The following is a 16,677-nucleotide window of genomic DNA, read 5'->3' on the forward strand; positions in this document are numbered from 1 at the left end:
TTGCTGATTTTAGTCGATTTATTTCATTCCATTTTTTATTCACTAAACAGCGACGCAATGTTAGGGATAGCTAGAGACAACTAACCATGCTTTGGTTACGATTATATCTATTTCAACATGTGTACCAAAGTGCAAGTGACCTTATTTATAATTACGACAAAGTTTGGTAATGAACAACAAGTGGAGTTGAACCCAAAAAATAAAGAAACACATGATGAGAAACGGATCGATAAGCTTTTGTCATCAAATAGAGTTGAAAGGATAATTTGTGGAAAACACGTTGATTGGAGAGCTGTAGAAAAAGCAACGCACAAATAAAAGCTGCGTGATTGTAGAAATCATGATTAGCGACAGAATGATAATCATTAATCACCATACAATTGATTATTTCAACGATAGAACATTTTACAGTTGCGCCTGAGAACCTCGCCAAGAAACTGCGCTTAGATTCATCTGTCCGAATCCTGTAGAATATCCCATACTCCCGCCATAAAATTCGCTCCCAACATTGTTCCCTTGTTGAGGAGAGTAGCCACCCTGAAAAAAAAGTCAAAGTCAAAGTTAGCATGGTTAACTTGGCTCACGATTATTTTCGTAGCTTAATTTTGTTTTTGTTTTTTGCAATACTAGAAACGAAAAACATAGTCGTGCAAACAGTAAGTAATCTGGATTTTAAGCGAAACGTATCCAGTTTTAAAATGAACGGATTATCAATGTTTATTATCATGTTAATTGCTCAACGGCTCGCTAAGGAACGTGGAAAAATTTTCAACCATTTAATGATTTTACTACCTGAACAAATCGCCCGAGTTCTTCTTGCGTGTCAAAAATCATGACGTTGAAAGGAGAACCCGGGACATGTTCTCCGGACCAGCGCACTTCAATTCGGTAATCTCCCGGCTCCGTCGGATCGTATTTACATACTATCGAACGATCTTTCTGGTTTTCTCTTTGCATTTCAACTCGGAATGCACCTAGTAAAAGAAAAATGTAATTATTTTTGCAATCCTAAAATGATTGATTATGATGTTTTGTATACGAAAACTATTACAAAAACTACGCTAGAGCAACACCAACAGATAATATGGAATAAAAAAAGAAATTACTACCTTTAGGCCCGCGCACTCGAACCGTTAACTGACCAGCACCAGCTCCTCGGGTATCACACAAGAACCGGCTTTGAAAAGTCGCCAAAACACCATGCTCAATACCTGGGCCATGCACTCTCACTTTTGTTGCGTCTGGGGCACCCATTACACGCAAATTGAACGGACTTCCATTGACAGGTTGACCTTTAAACAAATACAAAAACAAATACAAAAAAAATGCAAAAAAAAAAAAAACATTAAGAATCACTACTACATCTTGAAACTTTTTTCGACGTTTTTTGTTGCTCGCAAATTAGGAAGATAGGCAAATTTTTACTTTAATCGGATTTTAGTCATTTTATAAAGGTTTACATTTTTATGCGGAATTTTTAATAAAATCGAAATTATTTTATTACTACGTGGACAAGTGTAATAACAAAATCTAGCATAATTTCTTAGGTTTTCAAAAAAGAATATTTAATTAAAAATAAGAAAAATACTGAATGGAATGGGGAAATGAGTAGTTAGTACCTCCGTATTTTATGTTTAGGGTGTGACGACCGTGCTCTTGTGGTTTGATAAGTAAACTGTAAGTTCCGTCGCAGTGGTCAAACAATTCACAAAAAGCCACTTTATGTGGGCCAACACACTGAGCGGCAAGTTCACCTGAAAATTAACATAAAAACACAAAACGTCAAAGAAAATAATAATTAACAAATTTAATAAGATTAAAAATGACTTCTTCAACCGCACTTAGAATCAGAATTTCCACTCGAATGTTTCCTACCTATTAATACTATAGCTAAAAGATAGTTTTAATGAAAGACTAGCAAAGACTTACCAGGGCCAGAGTTACGCGTGTCAATAAAACTCTTGATTTCTCGGCCCAAAATTCCCCATTTAAGTCCTTCGCCGGAGCAAATAACTTTAGAGGCATCCACAGTCGAATTGACAGTGACTTTCAGAGGGCACCCCTTGACCTGTCTATATTTCATAGTGTAAGTACTCAAATTAAACCCGCTGCACGACGAAAAAATATAATAATCGCGTATAATACCTTTCCGCCCACATGACGTTCAACAGGTAGACACCAACAGTATCTGGCGTGTAACTAGCTCTATACATGTTGTTGCCAATCAAAGTTAGTGTCACGTTCAAATCCGTTTTGATACCAGTCATTGTTACTTCGGGAATTCCTTTTAAAAACCGAAATTCATTCATTGACATCGCGCAATAAAAACTATATCAATAATGTGAATACCTGGGCCGGCCCGTGATCCGTCGATAGTAAATTCAGCTTCGGTGTCTGTGATGGCTTTGGCTAGGCCTTGGCCCGTCAGAATCACCTTATGATCACCCCCACTACTCGAGCTGCTGATGCTGCTGGCCCGAGATTTGTTGTGCAAGGTGCGATTATTTTCCTCGGACGGGAGATCGATGCTGATCACTCCCACAACAGGGGAGTTGGGTAAAGGTACGCGGTTCCAGGTGAACTTGATGGAATATTCACCTACTTCCATCGGAGTAAAACCCACTCGCGTCCGATGAGGCATAGGTGTTTCGACATTTGTCTTAATTAGGCCTGACGGACTCCTGATCTCAGCCAATAACATGCCTATAGTAGCGTTTGAAAACAAAACAAATAGGAAATATCCGAGAGTAAAATAAAATACCCAAAATGATATTTGGATTTGTTTAAGCAACCTGGGCCAGCGTCCAACGTATCGAAACTAATTTTTTTTTCTTCGCCTAAAGTGAGAATCAATTTGTTTTTGCTATCTGTCAGCGACTCCCAGCCACCGATGACACGCACTTTTCGCGGATTGATTACTCTCGGATGAAAAGGTGAACCGTGAATATCTCGGCCGTTCCATAAAACCCGAACGTCAAAAATGCCGACTTCTTGAGGTGTATAACTCGCTCGAAACACACCGATGCTTTCTTGTAAAACTTGACATTTGCAGATGCTATCCGGTCCGTCAATCTTAAAATTTACGAAACGTTAGATATTTAGTTTGATCAATAGATTCATTTTTTTTTTTTTTTTGTTCACTCACCTGGATGGTTGGTTCGCCAACAAGTCCCCTGGCGTCAATCGTGAACTGAGAAGGCAATCCTTCGATACCATGAAGTAAACCTTCGCCGTGGGCTTTAGCCAATCCTTCTTCTTCGGCGACGAAAATGAAAGGTGATCCTGGAATGGCTTCGCCGCCACAAATGACGTTGAAACTATATTTTCCGGGAAGAGTTGGGTGGTACTCTACCAAATCCCCTTCGCCGTTTTGAAGCGATTTGACTTCAAGTGGCAACTCCTTCGATGTAGGTGTCACCACTGTTACGTCGATGGCAGTCATTCCGGCTTCTCGTTTGCGGACTAATTGAGGAGAATGAGACACATCCATTATCACTCTCACTCTACAAAATCTACACTAAATTGTCTTTACTTTGGAAAGATATGGGCTCGTGAACCGATACGTTAGCACTCCGCACGTTGTCGACCGTTACTTTCTGGGCGTCATAAGCCTGAGCAGTGAAAGGCGATCCGCGAAGTGGTTTGCCATCATAGAGGACATCTATCCGATATCCTCCCGAAACGGGTGGTGTAAACTGGGCCAGTAGGTTGCCATCTTTCTGCTGATAACATCGAACTGGAACAGCCATGTCTTGAGGACCGGCTACGACCACGTCAAACAGTTTGGTGCTACTTCCACGCGTGTCGATAATGAAAGAGTTGATGTGACCGGTTCGACACTGGTACAAACCCGTTCCATGAGCCAGTATTTCTTTGCCCAAATATGGATTTTTCACTTTCAGTTCAAAAGGGCAGCCTGTTTGACACAAATGTAGTTGAACAGATATTTCAACATTTTTGTTGACGGTGTAACACTTTTTACCTGAAGCATGAACTCCGCTATATCTCAAATCCACTCGGTGTGGTATGGGCAGTTTTGGGAAATAGATTACTTTTAAAAGTCCATTGCCAAGATTTTGGACGTTGTGCTTGACGCTTTGATTCGCGGCTCGAAGAGCTACGTGCAATGTTCCACGACCCGCTTCCGAAGTGTCAACTGCGATTCACAAAATACGGAAATTTGAATGTTACTTACAATTGATGGCAGCTGAGAATTTTTAGATTTTTACGGATGAAATAGCTTTCTTTCCCAGCATAGGCTTCATGGACCTCAGAAATACGGACAGAGGCTGGATCGGTGACCTCAACGTAGAATGGGTGTTCGGTGATTGGCTTGCTCTGATGAGAGATCTCGACACGATATGTACCAACCACTTCGGGTTCGTACTCTACGCGATAGAAACCGTTTTTCATTCTGGTAATCTGGCTGCTGATTATGTTTCCACCAGGTCCTTTAAAATAAATCGCAATTCATCAACTAGCTCAATGGAGGACATTTGCGTCTATTTAAAAGAGTTGAACACTTACCAACGATTTTGACGTCGACCAGACCATCCATTCCGTTCGTGTCTATTTCAAAAAATGCCGGTGCTCCAAGAGCAACCTCTTTCAAACCATCTCCGTTGGCAGTTGCCTGCTTCGTTTCCTGTGGTGCTCGGATAGCCATTCCAACGGTTTCCCCATCATCGGAGATCTCACACTTGAAAGGGCTCCCTTGAAAATAAAAAATAAAAGTGAATCTCGGCCAAAGTAAAATAAAATGATTCAATTCGTTGTTTACCTGGAACGTCTTCATCGTTGAAGGTAATGTTGACGAAATGAGGAACGGCTTCCTGCGGGATGAAGGTGACGTCATAGAGACCACGACTTCGTGCCCGGACGTCGGCTTTAACCGAGGACTTTGTAGTTGTCACAACAAGTTCCAGAGTGCCTTCGCCAGCTTGAGATGCATCGACGGTAAAAGTAATTGACTGACAGATCTGCAACAAAGTTGCAATACAAATGTTGAGTCACATTTCAAATATTACAAACAAAAATCGATGAATACTTTTGCAGAACCCAATCCGGTGACTAAGACTTTCGACACATCGTAGATATTACAGACGAACGGACTTCCTCCAACCGGTTCATCCCCATTCATCATTACTGAAACTGTATGGGGACCTGGTAAGACCAAAATTCATAAAACTTATCCGTTGGAAAGTTGGTCGTCGAAGATTACACTCACCAACTTCAAAAGGGAGGAAATCGGCTTTAAATTTGCCCCCTTCAATGACTTCTAGGTTGACAGGTATATCTTGGCCGCTAGTTGAAATGACGCTGACTTTACAGTCCGACATTTCAGCTCCGCGTGAGTCGATTAACAAAGAGGCGGGCTTATTTAGCGGCGACATTTTGACGCCAGCTCCCGACACCAGAATTTGATTAGCGTCTGTCACTCTGCAAGTGAACGGTGACCCTAGAAAATCAAACACGAGTTATAACAGTCACATTTTAGATAGAAAATAAATGTCAGTTCACCTGGAACAGCCTCTCCATTGAATCGCACACTCAGCGTATGTGGAAGGGGCTCTTGAGGTTTGAAGCTAACTTTGAATTTTGCATTGCCTTCCGATTGAACGTAATTCGGAACGTGTCGGCCATTAACGGAAACAATAATCTCCAAGTTCCCGGCTCCCGCTTGACTGGCATCGACTGCAAAGAGAAGAATCGTTCAAAACTGGTTTTGAACTGATTTTTTTTTTTTTTTTTTCAAGTGGCATTAAAAACTTACTACTGAAGAAAACAAATTTCCCAACAACTCCGTTGTTGACATCAGTGACACGGACTTTTGCCGAATCGTAAGCTTTAACGGTGAACGGACTTCCATGAATAGGAAGATCCGCGTATTTGATTTCAATATTGTGGTCACCTAATGGTTAAATATTTTGTCTGAAACAATAGTCTTCAGACCGAAGGTGAAATATTTACGATTTTGTGTCTTACCGACTTCGTTGGGCGTGTAGGTCACCGAATAACGAGATTCTGTTACAGTGTCAATCGCCGAAGGAACTACACGGCGTGACGGTGAAAGGACGCGGACGTCCAGAGTGCTTGGCTGGCCTTGAATGTCAATAAGGAAGGAGGCTGGGCGGTTGACGGATGTTTTTTCTAGTCCATCACCAGTAACGCGGACCTGGCGTGAATCGATTACTTGGCAAATAAATGGACTCCCTATTGAAGTAAAATCAAGAAATATTAGCAACTTTCTTTTAACTTGCACAATTTCTTTTTCTTTTGACCTGGAACGTTTTCTCCGTTGAATTTAAGCTCTACTTCATGTGGCTTGGGATCTTTAGGCGTGAAAGAAATGGCGTAAGTATGTAGACCGTGTGCTTGAGCCGACGTAGGGACCTGGCCACCGTTCACGGTAACTTCCAAATTGCCGGGTCCGGCTTGGCTGGTTTCAACTTTAGCCCATACGTGGTAAGAATCGAATTGAATATTTAATGAAATATTCATCCAGTTGTAAAATTCTCATCATAAGAAAAAATATAAATGTTGGAATTTACCCAAGAAGGTGACCGGCTTTCCTACTACGCCTTTTGCAGCTTCTTTGACCTTAATGGCCGTCACATCGTACACCTTGCAACTAAAAGGTGATCCAGCTACAGGCTGTCCCTCATAAAGGACATGAATGCGATGCTCGCCGGCCACTTTGGGTGTGAATTCCGCCTGGAACGTTTGGTCTCCATTGTCTTTCACTTGAGCGGCCACCGTATTTCCCAAAGATGGCCCTGCATATAGTCGTGCACAAGCGTCGTACGTATTAACGTTGCATCTTTCATTAAAACGTAAATGTCTCGTTTCCACGTGGGGTTTAATAGCGGCAAATAGTTTGGTAATTTATAACACCACAATCTAAATCGACATCTGCGAAGTAGTTAATGCAAAAAGCGTTCAAGCACGTAAAAAAAAATTCAGGTCATATTTGTCAGTCTCTCTTTTTTTTTGGCCACGCGTCACTCGATATTCTTTTTAATAAAATAAAAAAGGATGCTGGGAAAGTCTTGGATTGCAAAATAACGATGAATATAAACTCGACAACAGTTAATTCCTGAAAGGGTAAAATATGGACAGACCACCAAGTTACATTGGTAAATAAAGGGAGTAAAAAGAATAAGAAAAAGGGAAAGTAATGCAAGAAAGGTTGTTTTATGCCTAATGAATATTTGGGGAGGGGGGGGGATAAGTAGGAAATAAGAAAGTCACGTCAAGGTCTAATAGTCTCTCAGTCGGTACGGAGAGGATCCTGGAACAGAAAAGAGAAAGAAGATGCTAAAACTGGATTCTGTTTTTCTTCTCATCTCCTCTAATAATCAGAGATGAAGACTCTATAACGATAGTCAAATCAAGAAATCGGCTTTTCCATCCATTAATTATGAGCTGATGAAACACCTTTTCAGGTGGTGCAACTGACTAAAAAAGATTAGACATTCAGCACTTGAGCGAATGAATTAGAAGATGTTGACGTCTTCTGAAATGGACAGTAACTTGAAGGATACATCAGCGATATTTCAAATTGAATTTGATATCAATTAAATATGCGTTGTGCATTTTTACTCGATGAAAAACCACAAACCTTCAACGTTAATTTCAATATCCTCGACGCTTCCCGTGACGTTGCTCAACTTGAAATACGAAGTTTTGCCAACAGCGGAAGAAGCTAGCGATTGGCCACTGACGACGATGCGGTCAGGTTCGGTGAAAACAGGTGCATTGAAAGGCGATCCTGTTGGAATTTTAATGTTAAATGATCATCCTATGGGTTAGCGAATGAATTGACGTCAGCTCACCTGGCACTGCTTCCTTATTAAATGTAATGGTGATGACGTGATCAATAGCCTCCAAAGGAACAAAGCTGACTGCAAAGCGAGCACTTCCCTGAGGATGGACTTTGGTTGGAATGTTGCGTCCACGCGCACTAATGGTGATCTCCAAATTGCCTTCTCCAGCTTGACTGGCGTCCACTGTTAAATAGATTTCAAGTCGGCTGAGCTTTTTCTTTCACTTAACTCAACACAAAGCGTATCCCCCCCCCTCCCACAGCGTAATTTGTTCAACCCAAATCTGTTTACCTGTGAATTGCAAATTCTTTCGAAGCACGCCGGTTGGCATTGGACTAACGTAGACCTTCTTTGAGTCGTAAACTTTGCATACAAATGGCGTGCCGGTGACCGGTAAGCCGTTGTAGTCAACGCTAATTGTGTGTGAGCCAACCTCGCGTGGGCTGAATTCGGCTGTGAAAGTATTGCGTGCACCACCCGATATTTTCACCGGTAAATTTGTAGTTGGACCTGGTCAAGAATTACCACAATGATTAGATACGACGTGCAAGTTGAATTCATGTTTAATCCTTCGCTCGGATTCTTTTTTTGAGAAAGAGACATGTTCTTGTAAGGACTCACCTTTGACAGCCACAGCCAATTCGGAATTAGCAGTCCCATCAACGGTGATTTCAAACTGAGCGACTTCTCCCGCGGCCACTAGTTCCATGTTACGCAAAGAAACGGAAACTCTACTGGTGTCGGCTATCTTGCACACGAATGGACATCCTGCAAATGAAAAGTGATTATTATTTCATTCATTCAAAATCATCTCAACTTCTTTTCTACCTGGCACTGTCTCTCCATTGAATTTAATCTGTTAAGAAAATAAAAAAAATAAAAAAAAAAATAATAATAATAAATCAAAAAATCAATTTCCACAATTTCCACACAGGCACCACATACAAACACTAAGGAAATTATTTTCTCCCTTGCAGGCATACTGTTATTATTGGCTTTAATGAAATAGTGGGTAGGAATGTCGTGTGAATGATTGGCTTACCTCGATGGTGTGAATTTTGGCTATTTCAGGTGTGAAACTAACTAAGCACTTGCCACCTCCAAGCACCTGGACGTGATTAGGCACCTCTCCGTCGTTGATGGATATTTCCAACTGACCCTCACCAGCTTGGCTGGCATCCACTAATGAATTCGAAATTTTCGATTAGAGTCAAGTGAGAAAAATGTGGAAATGCAATGAAGACGGACCTCTAAATTGGCATGGCTGACCGACGGCGCCATTGGTAACATCGGTGACACGAATGAGCGAGCTGTCGTAGGCTTTGGCCACAAAGGGGCTGCCCTGGATCTTGAGTCCGTCGACACTGATGTCTATTAAATAGCTGCCCACTTCGGAGGGATTGAATTCGACGCGGTGCACTTGGCTGGTGGGTCCGTCGACGAGACGGGACGAGAGTTGTCGCTTGGAGGGACTGGTGATGGAAACGGCGGCCGCGTCTCGGCTCTTGCCGTGCAAATCCAAATCGAACGAGGCGATCTTGCCCGCTGCGAAATGGCGCACTCCTTCACCTCCGATGACGGCTGGTTTGATGGCGGCGTTTGACAGCATCGTTGTAGATCCCTCCGACACTTCTACTTCCCATGGGCTCCCTGTTGGCGCAAACATCACATCGTCACAGAGGGTTCCAATCAAAACCAAATCGGACGAGATCAAAACAAGCGGGATTTCTCCTAGATTAGATTCGGCCTAGATTTCTGTATGGGACTGCTGCTCTAGACCTGTTGGCTTCGTTCAACACTTCAGGGCCTGTCTGTTCCACAGAGTAAATGGAAGCAAACAGAGCGAAACCAATTTGGTCACGTTACCGTTTTGAGCAGTCTTCTCGAAATCGGAATGTACGTTGATTTGTGATGGACAGAAAGTGCATGGGAAAATTGGAACTGATTTTTTCTTGCCAAAGTGGAATAATAATTTGAGAAACCGAACTGTTTGCGGGTAAACACAGGTGAGTGAGTTGGTTCGTCTACTTCCCAGAAAAGGGCAGCCAGCTGGGGCGTGCGGCAAGTCACCATCGATCTCGAGCTGCGCTGCTACATAAGCGCATCCTGACCCACAAGAATCGCTGGAGAATGGAAGACATGAGAAGAAAAAAGAACCGTTGCTGCATACCCTCCGGCCATTCCAGCACACACACACACACACACACAGGTAGGCTTCACTCTTTTTCTGGTGCTGCCACAATCTTTCCCCTAGTCTTCACGTATATACTCCACACAGCAACTTTAGCTAACGGGTCGGGTGGGGCTTCTTCGTCCTTAGACGAGGTATAACAGTCCCCCAGGTTCACAATAGCAGGTCACTAGAAATACCTTCGCTCATTTTCTGAATGCAAACAATATTTTTTGTTTCCCTCCCACCGGTCCTTGATGATAAATAATAGTTGACAAAAATACATGTTTACCAGTATTTACCAGTGTTATCTGGTTGAATTAAGGAAAACAACTAACTGGAATAAATAAAAATCCCGGAAACGGTGGTTTTTCACGCAAATGCTTTCCATGCTCCGGCATGAGGAAAGAATTTTCGTTCAAAAAAGAAAAAAGAAATAAATAGCCGACGTGACTGGCATATCAAAATAAGTATAGCTCGCAGTCGGCAGAGCGGTCAACCGATTGATTTCCTCTTTTCCAAAAAATGTGTTTTTTTCCCTCTATTTCTTAAGCTTAAACTAACTGTCTGGTTAGCCTTTTTAAATAAAAAAAAGAGCACGTCCATATCCTCGAATAAAAAGGTCAATTCCAAAGACCTTTTAAATTCCAAAGTTCAGTGAATCATCGAGCCCCACACGAGCTACAGATTGATAGTCTGTCTGTTCCTAGTCCAGTAAAAAAAGATAGCTCGATTGTATAGTTGCATTATATGCTAGCAAACAAAATTTTTTCCTACTGCCGCCATTGTCGAGTTCAGTGTGGGTTGAACAAAACGTGAGTGTACGTGCGTGGACAGAATTTGGGAGTTGTCAAAATCGTAACTTTATTACCTGTTGAAGAGAGAGAGTTATTCGTCTGCTCCCGACAGATCAAATAATTTGGATAAGTACGTAATCCGTTAGAAGAGTGCAGCACGATTTCACTGTGAGCAGCTCGCTCAAATTAAAGCCTTAATATCTAAACAAGTAAACAGCCGAAATTCACCAAACTATTTCCGTATGTCTTGTTGAACTCAATTTGGCATACGGGTCTTGGCTTCAGTGTAGCGGTGGCAGTAAGTCAACAGAGACTGGACTGGGTTGGAACGTCAAACGCTAGCTAGAAGCTATAGACTTTTTGCTAGAAAACCGGTGAGTGTGGGTGCAGCCCCTCTCTACTACTCCTCCTCCCCTCCCCCTCTCCCAAAACAGAGACAGGTACGTAGAAAGGTGGATGGAGGAACAGGAAGGAAAAGTGAGGGGGAAAAGAATAGATAAATAGGGCAAACCAAAGGGGATGATGAAAGCCGGTGTAAGCCAAACAACTAAAGAACTCTTTTTTTCCAAGAGAAGAGGTAGACTTGTGTAACAGCAACTGCAACCCAATTGGGATACCTCCTCTTGAGGCTTATTTTAAATTTACCAGAGATATTATAGCCCCCCGAAACACTTGCAGTCTAAAAAAAGGGATTTTAATTGACTCATTTCAAAAACAAAAATCATGATCGCCAACATTCGATATTGTTGCGCCGTATTTGAAGAAAAAGAATGAATCAGAGGAAAAACTATTGTTCCATTCCAAAAACCGTTGTCTACCTCTCAACATCAATATAGTCTTTTAAGGTGTTGTGTGTTAACTGCTTTTACATACCTCGTACGGTTTCGCCGTTGAATTTCATCTGAAAAACAAAAGAGAAAAAGGAAATGCAAATTCAATTCTTCATTTGGAAACGCAGTGAACACGGTATTTTGAAATACATGCTGGACTTGAAAAGAATTGTAATTTCATTGTAAATTCTTAACTCGGTTCAACCGAGACAAATGAGCTTTCCGTTTCAAATTAGGCTAGTACTGTAAGTACTCCTATGCATTTAGTCAGGCCATATCAAAGCAAGACATTTACGCAGAAAAATGTCTTGCACAGATTTAAAAGCCAGAAGCTATAAGGGAAAATTCGGAAAATGTGATTTAGATCGTTCTTAAAAAACATACCTCAATTGTGTGAACGGTGCTTTGATGAGGCACAAATGAGGCCAGGAAGCATTGATCTCCAAGTTCACGGACGTAACTCGTCACATGTCCTCCATTCACCAGAATCTCCAAATTTCCTGACCCGGCTGTCGAACCGTCAACTGTTTAAAAATTGGAAAAAAAAGAGTACCAGTATCATTTTTTCTGTCACGTCATTTGATCGGGGATATTGAAATGAGACAAAAAAAAATCACATACTTTCAAATTCTACGGGCTTGCCAACGACGCCACTAGGGACTCGTCCGACGCGGATTTCTTCTGCGTTGTAGGCGAAACATCTAAAAACCAGAACACAAATGAAATCTTTTGGGATAGTCTCGATTGAGATGGCAGTATAGCTGCAACCTAAAAAGCGACACCGGAACTGAACGCCATTCCCACCGATAATGACGCTGGAAGCATGCCTCACCCAACAAGCACTTGTCAATGTTTTCTGGAGGAAATGCGACCGCCAGTAACCCAAATCATCTCAGCGGCGTGTGATCTATCCAAACCCGCTCTTTTCTTTTGTAAGCTAAGCGGATACTACGCACGAGACGTTTGGCTGCATTAACCATGAGAAGTTGAATTCGATCAAAACAAATTAACCATCAGCACAACATGCACTTGGGCTTGCACAATGTGGTAAACGTAGAAGCTCAGGATGCTAAAAACACCCAGAGGATATCCGTTTTCCGGGGAAATACAAATGAAATCCTTGAGCCTCAAGCGGTACCTAAATAACTTCTCGGTGTTCCTCACCTCTCCTCTCCCTTTTAGCAATACACAAAGTAAACAAATGAAGCTTCATTGTCACATGATACACACCTGAATGGAGCACCAGCGAGACGTTGATTCTTTACTTGAACGTCAATGGTGTACTCGCCAACTGAAGTGGAGCTGAAGGATACATTCACGCCACCAGGCGCCTTTTGAATCTGAACAGGAATGTTGCGCTGATTCGGACCTGTCATTTAATAATAATAAATCAATGTAGCTAGTTTGCCTTTGATAAATTCAAGAACAGTTTTCATTGCTATGACAAAAGTATTTCATGCAATCACTCAAATTCTTTTCAGTTGCCCATGTCCTGTAAGGTACCCATCAAATATATTTGGTGTGTTTATACATTAAGTATTAAACAACTGGTGCCAAGTCTGCCAAGACCCAAGCTATACGCTTTTCAATCTATCCATCGGATCCATGGCCGCTAAACTCGATATGAACTGGTGCGTAACAGCAGAATTAACCGGTAAAATTGATACGGTACTTTCTACATCAAAGAAGAAGCTTTCCGCCAATTGTTTTCTGTAGGTTCTGTGGGTTCTCAGCTCGATTTATTTGTCTAAGAATGTAGAATAACTGATAAGCAGGGAGAATGGGATTCAACTGAAAATTCACCGAGTCCTTTTTTTTCAGAATCTCCTTTCCACTACATTAAATACAGTATTTATCTTTTGAGTTGTCGTCATTTACACCACACAATTCTTTCTGCTGTCAAATGTCCTATTTTTTTTCCCAGGAGTTGAGCTAAATAACAAAACACGTAGGAGGAAAATATAACGTTAGATAAACGCTATATACCTACGTGACTAATCGAATCAAACTCAAAGCAATGGGGCAAAATTATTAAAATTTGAGATAGGGAAACGCCTCTTTGTGCGCTAACTATAGGCTGCACTGATCTGAATTGCGGTGGAAGTGGAAGTGCCGGAAAAGTAAAACGGCTGAACTATTTTCTGTAGATACAATAAAAATATGTGACGCTGCTCTGACCTGTGATTTTGACGTTGACATCATTGGCTTCCATGTCGCGTGACTGGATGGTGAACGTAGTGACGCGTCCAACTGGCGCCAAGTTCAAACCTTCGCCGGTCACCGTCACGTTGGCTACATCGAACTGGCGAATGGAAGTTAAACGTGAATGGACGGCGTCTGATTCATCGTGCACCGAGTCGACAAACAGGTTACGGGCAACTGTCAAATTCAATCAGTCAATGAGTCAGAGTCAACTCTCAAGTGGGTAATTTCAGGAAAAGATTAGACGATTGCAGCAGTGGATTAATTACAAAACGGGTTTGACTTACGAGATGAGCTGTTGAGTTTATCATCGGGACTGAAGCCGATTCCTGTTTTGGCCATTGCATCCCACGAGTCTCGACGATACGGCGTGGCACCCAACGCCATAGACGAAACTATTACACGTTGTCATTATTGAATTGTGTTTTCATTTGTATTTTAAAAGGAAGAAACGTCACATGTACATTATGTGAGGTGGTTATCCTACGTACCTTTGACGTTTGAAGCGCTGTCTATCCGGTTGCTTTCGCTTTTGTTTGTCAGGACGTGATTGATGGGAGAACTGATTTCGTTGGAATTATATTCGTGTTTGTTGACGCTTGACAAGTGATTGGACGATCTTGACTCGAATGTCTCGTTGACGTAGCGCCTCGATTCGTTGGTCGTGAATTCACGCGACATTTTGGAGGTTGACCTTCCGTTGACTTCCTCTGCGTTGCTGGACTGGAAGAGGGAGCTCAACGGTTGTGTCGGGTGCGTGACAGCGTCGGCTCCTGTTCCGGCCGAATTTCGTCTCAACGACAAGACCTTCTCGGGCGACAGGAGCTTGTTTTCCCGCTCCACTGAACTCAGCCGCTTGTCCCGGCCCAAACTGGCGTAGAGTTTCTCTTGGTTCAACTCCGTTAGATGGCGACGGTCGCTGGTTAGAGTGCTGTAACCCTTGTCTACCAATGAGGAGACATTGGTATTCACCGATCGGTTGGTGACATCTATTGGAAATAATCTTATTAGGTATGTCAAGTTCAGTCTCATTTTTAAAAATTGGCTACTGATGCAATTTCATGTCAGAAAAAGAATTTTCAAGGAAACTATTGTCACACATTGATTTGAATTTCAACGTACACACCATGCCAACCTTTTGCTTCCTGGAGCTCAGGGTTTAATTCAAGATTTCAAATAAAAAAAGACATTAATAAGATGTGTTAGAGTTAAAATAGGTCAGGACTGTTATTAAGTACCTGAGCCGAATGAAACACCATGTCCGTGACTGTTTTGATGTTGATTGAATATCGAGTTAGCTTTGCTGCGTTGATGGTTAGCACTGATTTGCCTCAGAATCTCTGCAGTTAGTTTAGCACCAAGATTCAAAATCGTTGAAGTTTGTCAGGTTAGAGAAAAATAAAAGATATGGCCTATGGCTCGGTCGAAGAATGTAAATTTCTGTACTCACTTTCGGCCGAAATGTCAGTCGTTGTATCCTTCGTTTTGTTGAAACTGGCCGTGTTGCTGGCTCCGTACTTTGAATCTCTGGTGTGATTATGTTTATCAGCACTGCCACTGCTCCCGCTGCCCACACGTAAACTGAACGGCGAGCCTGTCATCGCCCATACAATATATAACAGTTGAATGAATTTCATTTGGATTGCATTGCAGCGCATATATTGGTTGGTCACAAGTTCACAAGCCTTAGGCATTGGACCGTGCGGCTTTTCTTTTTGTGTCTTCGCCGAAGGGAAACCGACGAATCAAGAAATTCCCATCGCCATCTATCAAAATGTTTTGCCTTGTGTTATGACATCTCAAAGCGCTCGGCCAAGTTTGTGAGTGCCGGCGGTTTCGCACGTGAATAAATTTGAAAAGCTAAAAGAGAGAGAGAGGCGGATGATTTGCATGAGCGTATTATTATACCTTTCACTTCAATGCCGTTGTAGTAGACGTAGACGCGATGCTTTCCGCGCTCTTGTGGCGTGAACGTGATCATGTAGATGCCCTTCTCCACCTCGCGGACAGTGTGTGGCAAGGAGCGGCCACGATGGACCAAGTCGAACTTGGCCTCGCCCCATCCGGCTTCCGACGCATCGCACGTGAACGTGAATTTCTCTCCGGGGATGGCTCCCGTAATGTCCAGCAACTGATCAAAATCAATCAAATTCAATTCATTAGCGTCTTTAGATCATTCAAAATTGACAAGACCACTACATGGCTTGCTTTTCCGGGTTTTCCCTTAATTTTTGATTTTCACCAGGCTTCACTTTCGAGCTGGCGCCACATGTTTGTTGGCTATACGGAGAGTCTCGATAGTGGTAGAGTGTGCTAGCGTGGGAAAAGTGCAACTTTTTAACGTTTCGTGTAGTCTGGCAGGTGTGTGGTCAGTGAGAGTCGTTTTGGGGGAAGACTTGTTCACACCCAAAATAATCTCGACCGTTGGAGAAAAAAAAGAGGAAAGTGTTGATCGATCCTCCACCGGTATTCACGCCGGTTATAAATATAATACACACCAGTGGCGTGATAAAACGTGCCCGTGTGTACTTTCAAGTTAGGCTAGCTTCGGCAACCGAGTCATTTTAGGGATAACAGCTATTGTCTGGCTCTTTAAGCCGTATTGCTGTAGCAATAGAAACAATCAACAATGACAATTCTAGCGTGTTGACATAAAATAATGCGAGCCCTTAATGTTTGTATTTTTCCCTAAGATTTTCTGATTTTCTTTGGAAAATGCGAAGGCTTTTATCGGATTTATTGGGGCCTCCCAAACATTTATTGATATCGCTTTGGGAGTTTTTGGGATTCCAACGTCGGGTATTACTCATTGGTGGTTGAGGTAAATATTCCATCTACATTTAGGATTTGCA

The 16,677-nt window shown here is 42.3% G+C and overlaps 1 protein-coding gene across 3 annotated transcripts in view; it reads right to left on the reverse strand.

The window, feature by feature from the left end:
* LOC124348469 (filamin-C-like) overlaps positions 1-16,677 on the reverse strand; it is a 26,824-nt gene continuing 10,147 nt past the window's right edge. For 2 of the 3 annotated variants that reach the window (XM_046798694.1, XM_046798692.1), the window contains exons 10-47: positions 15,734-15,956; positions 15,276-15,419; positions 15,064-15,165; positions 14,317-14,814; positions 14,113-14,220; positions 13,802-14,002; positions 12,854-12,992; positions 12,245-12,324; positions 12,008-12,147; positions 11,667-11,694; positions 9,075-9,476; positions 8,869-9,008; positions 8,655-8,682; positions 8,448-8,594; positions 8,118-8,336; positions 7,836-8,009; positions 7,622-7,771; positions 6,552-6,776; positions 6,282-6,449; positions 5,986-6,213; positions 5,774-5,911; positions 5,521-5,694; positions 5,228-5,458; positions 5,048-5,163; positions 4,781-4,979; positions 4,528-4,713; positions 4,230-4,451; positions 3,983-4,156; positions 3,533-3,916; positions 3,146-3,462; positions 2,793-3,072; positions 2,350-2,703; positions 2,146-2,284; positions 1,930-2,072; positions 1,620-1,754; positions 1,110-1,292; positions 793-974; positions 1-537 (exon numbers count right to left, since the gene is read on the reverse strand). In XM_046798694.1, the coding sequence (XP_046654650.1) occupies positions 406-537; positions 793-974; positions 1,110-1,292; positions 1,620-1,754; positions 1,930-2,072; positions 2,146-2,284; positions 2,350-2,703; positions 2,793-3,072; positions 3,146-3,462; positions 3,533-3,916; positions 3,983-4,156; positions 4,230-4,451; positions 4,528-4,713; positions 4,781-4,979; positions 5,048-5,163; positions 5,228-5,458; positions 5,521-5,694; positions 5,774-5,911; positions 5,986-6,213; positions 6,282-6,449; positions 6,552-6,776; positions 7,622-7,771; positions 7,836-8,009; positions 8,118-8,336; positions 8,448-8,594; positions 8,655-8,682; positions 8,869-9,008; positions 9,075-9,476; positions 11,667-11,694; positions 12,008-12,147; positions 12,245-12,324; positions 12,854-12,992; positions 13,802-14,002; positions 14,113-14,220; positions 14,317-14,814; positions 15,064-15,165; positions 15,276-15,419; positions 15,734-15,956 (7,233 nt within the window). In that variant the 3' untranslated portion in view covers positions 1-405. The remainder of the gene's footprint in view (positions 538-792; positions 975-1,109; positions 1,293-1,619; positions 1,755-1,929; positions 2,073-2,145; positions 2,285-2,349; positions 2,704-2,792; positions 3,073-3,145; positions 3,463-3,532; positions 3,917-3,982; positions 4,157-4,229; positions 4,452-4,527; positions 4,714-4,780; positions 4,980-5,047; positions 5,164-5,227; positions 5,459-5,520; positions 5,695-5,773; positions 5,912-5,985; positions 6,214-6,281; positions 6,450-6,551; positions 6,777-7,621; positions 7,772-7,835; positions 8,010-8,117; positions 8,337-8,447; positions 8,595-8,654; positions 8,683-8,868; positions 9,009-9,074; positions 9,477-11,666; positions 11,695-12,007; positions 12,148-12,244; positions 12,325-12,853; positions 12,993-13,801; positions 14,003-14,112; positions 14,221-14,316; positions 14,815-15,063; positions 15,166-15,275; positions 15,420-15,733; positions 15,957-16,677) is intronic. The other variant, XM_046798693.1, reaches the window with a different exon arrangement.

Source organism: Daphnia pulicaria, chromosome 7 (genome assembly GCF_021234035.1).
Source record: "Daphnia pulicaria isolate SC F1-1A chromosome 7, SC_F0-13Bv2, whole genome shotgun sequence".
In the NCBI taxonomy this organism is placed as follows: Eukaryota; Metazoa; Arthropoda; class Branchiopoda; order Diplostraca; family Daphniidae; genus Daphnia; species Daphnia pulicaria.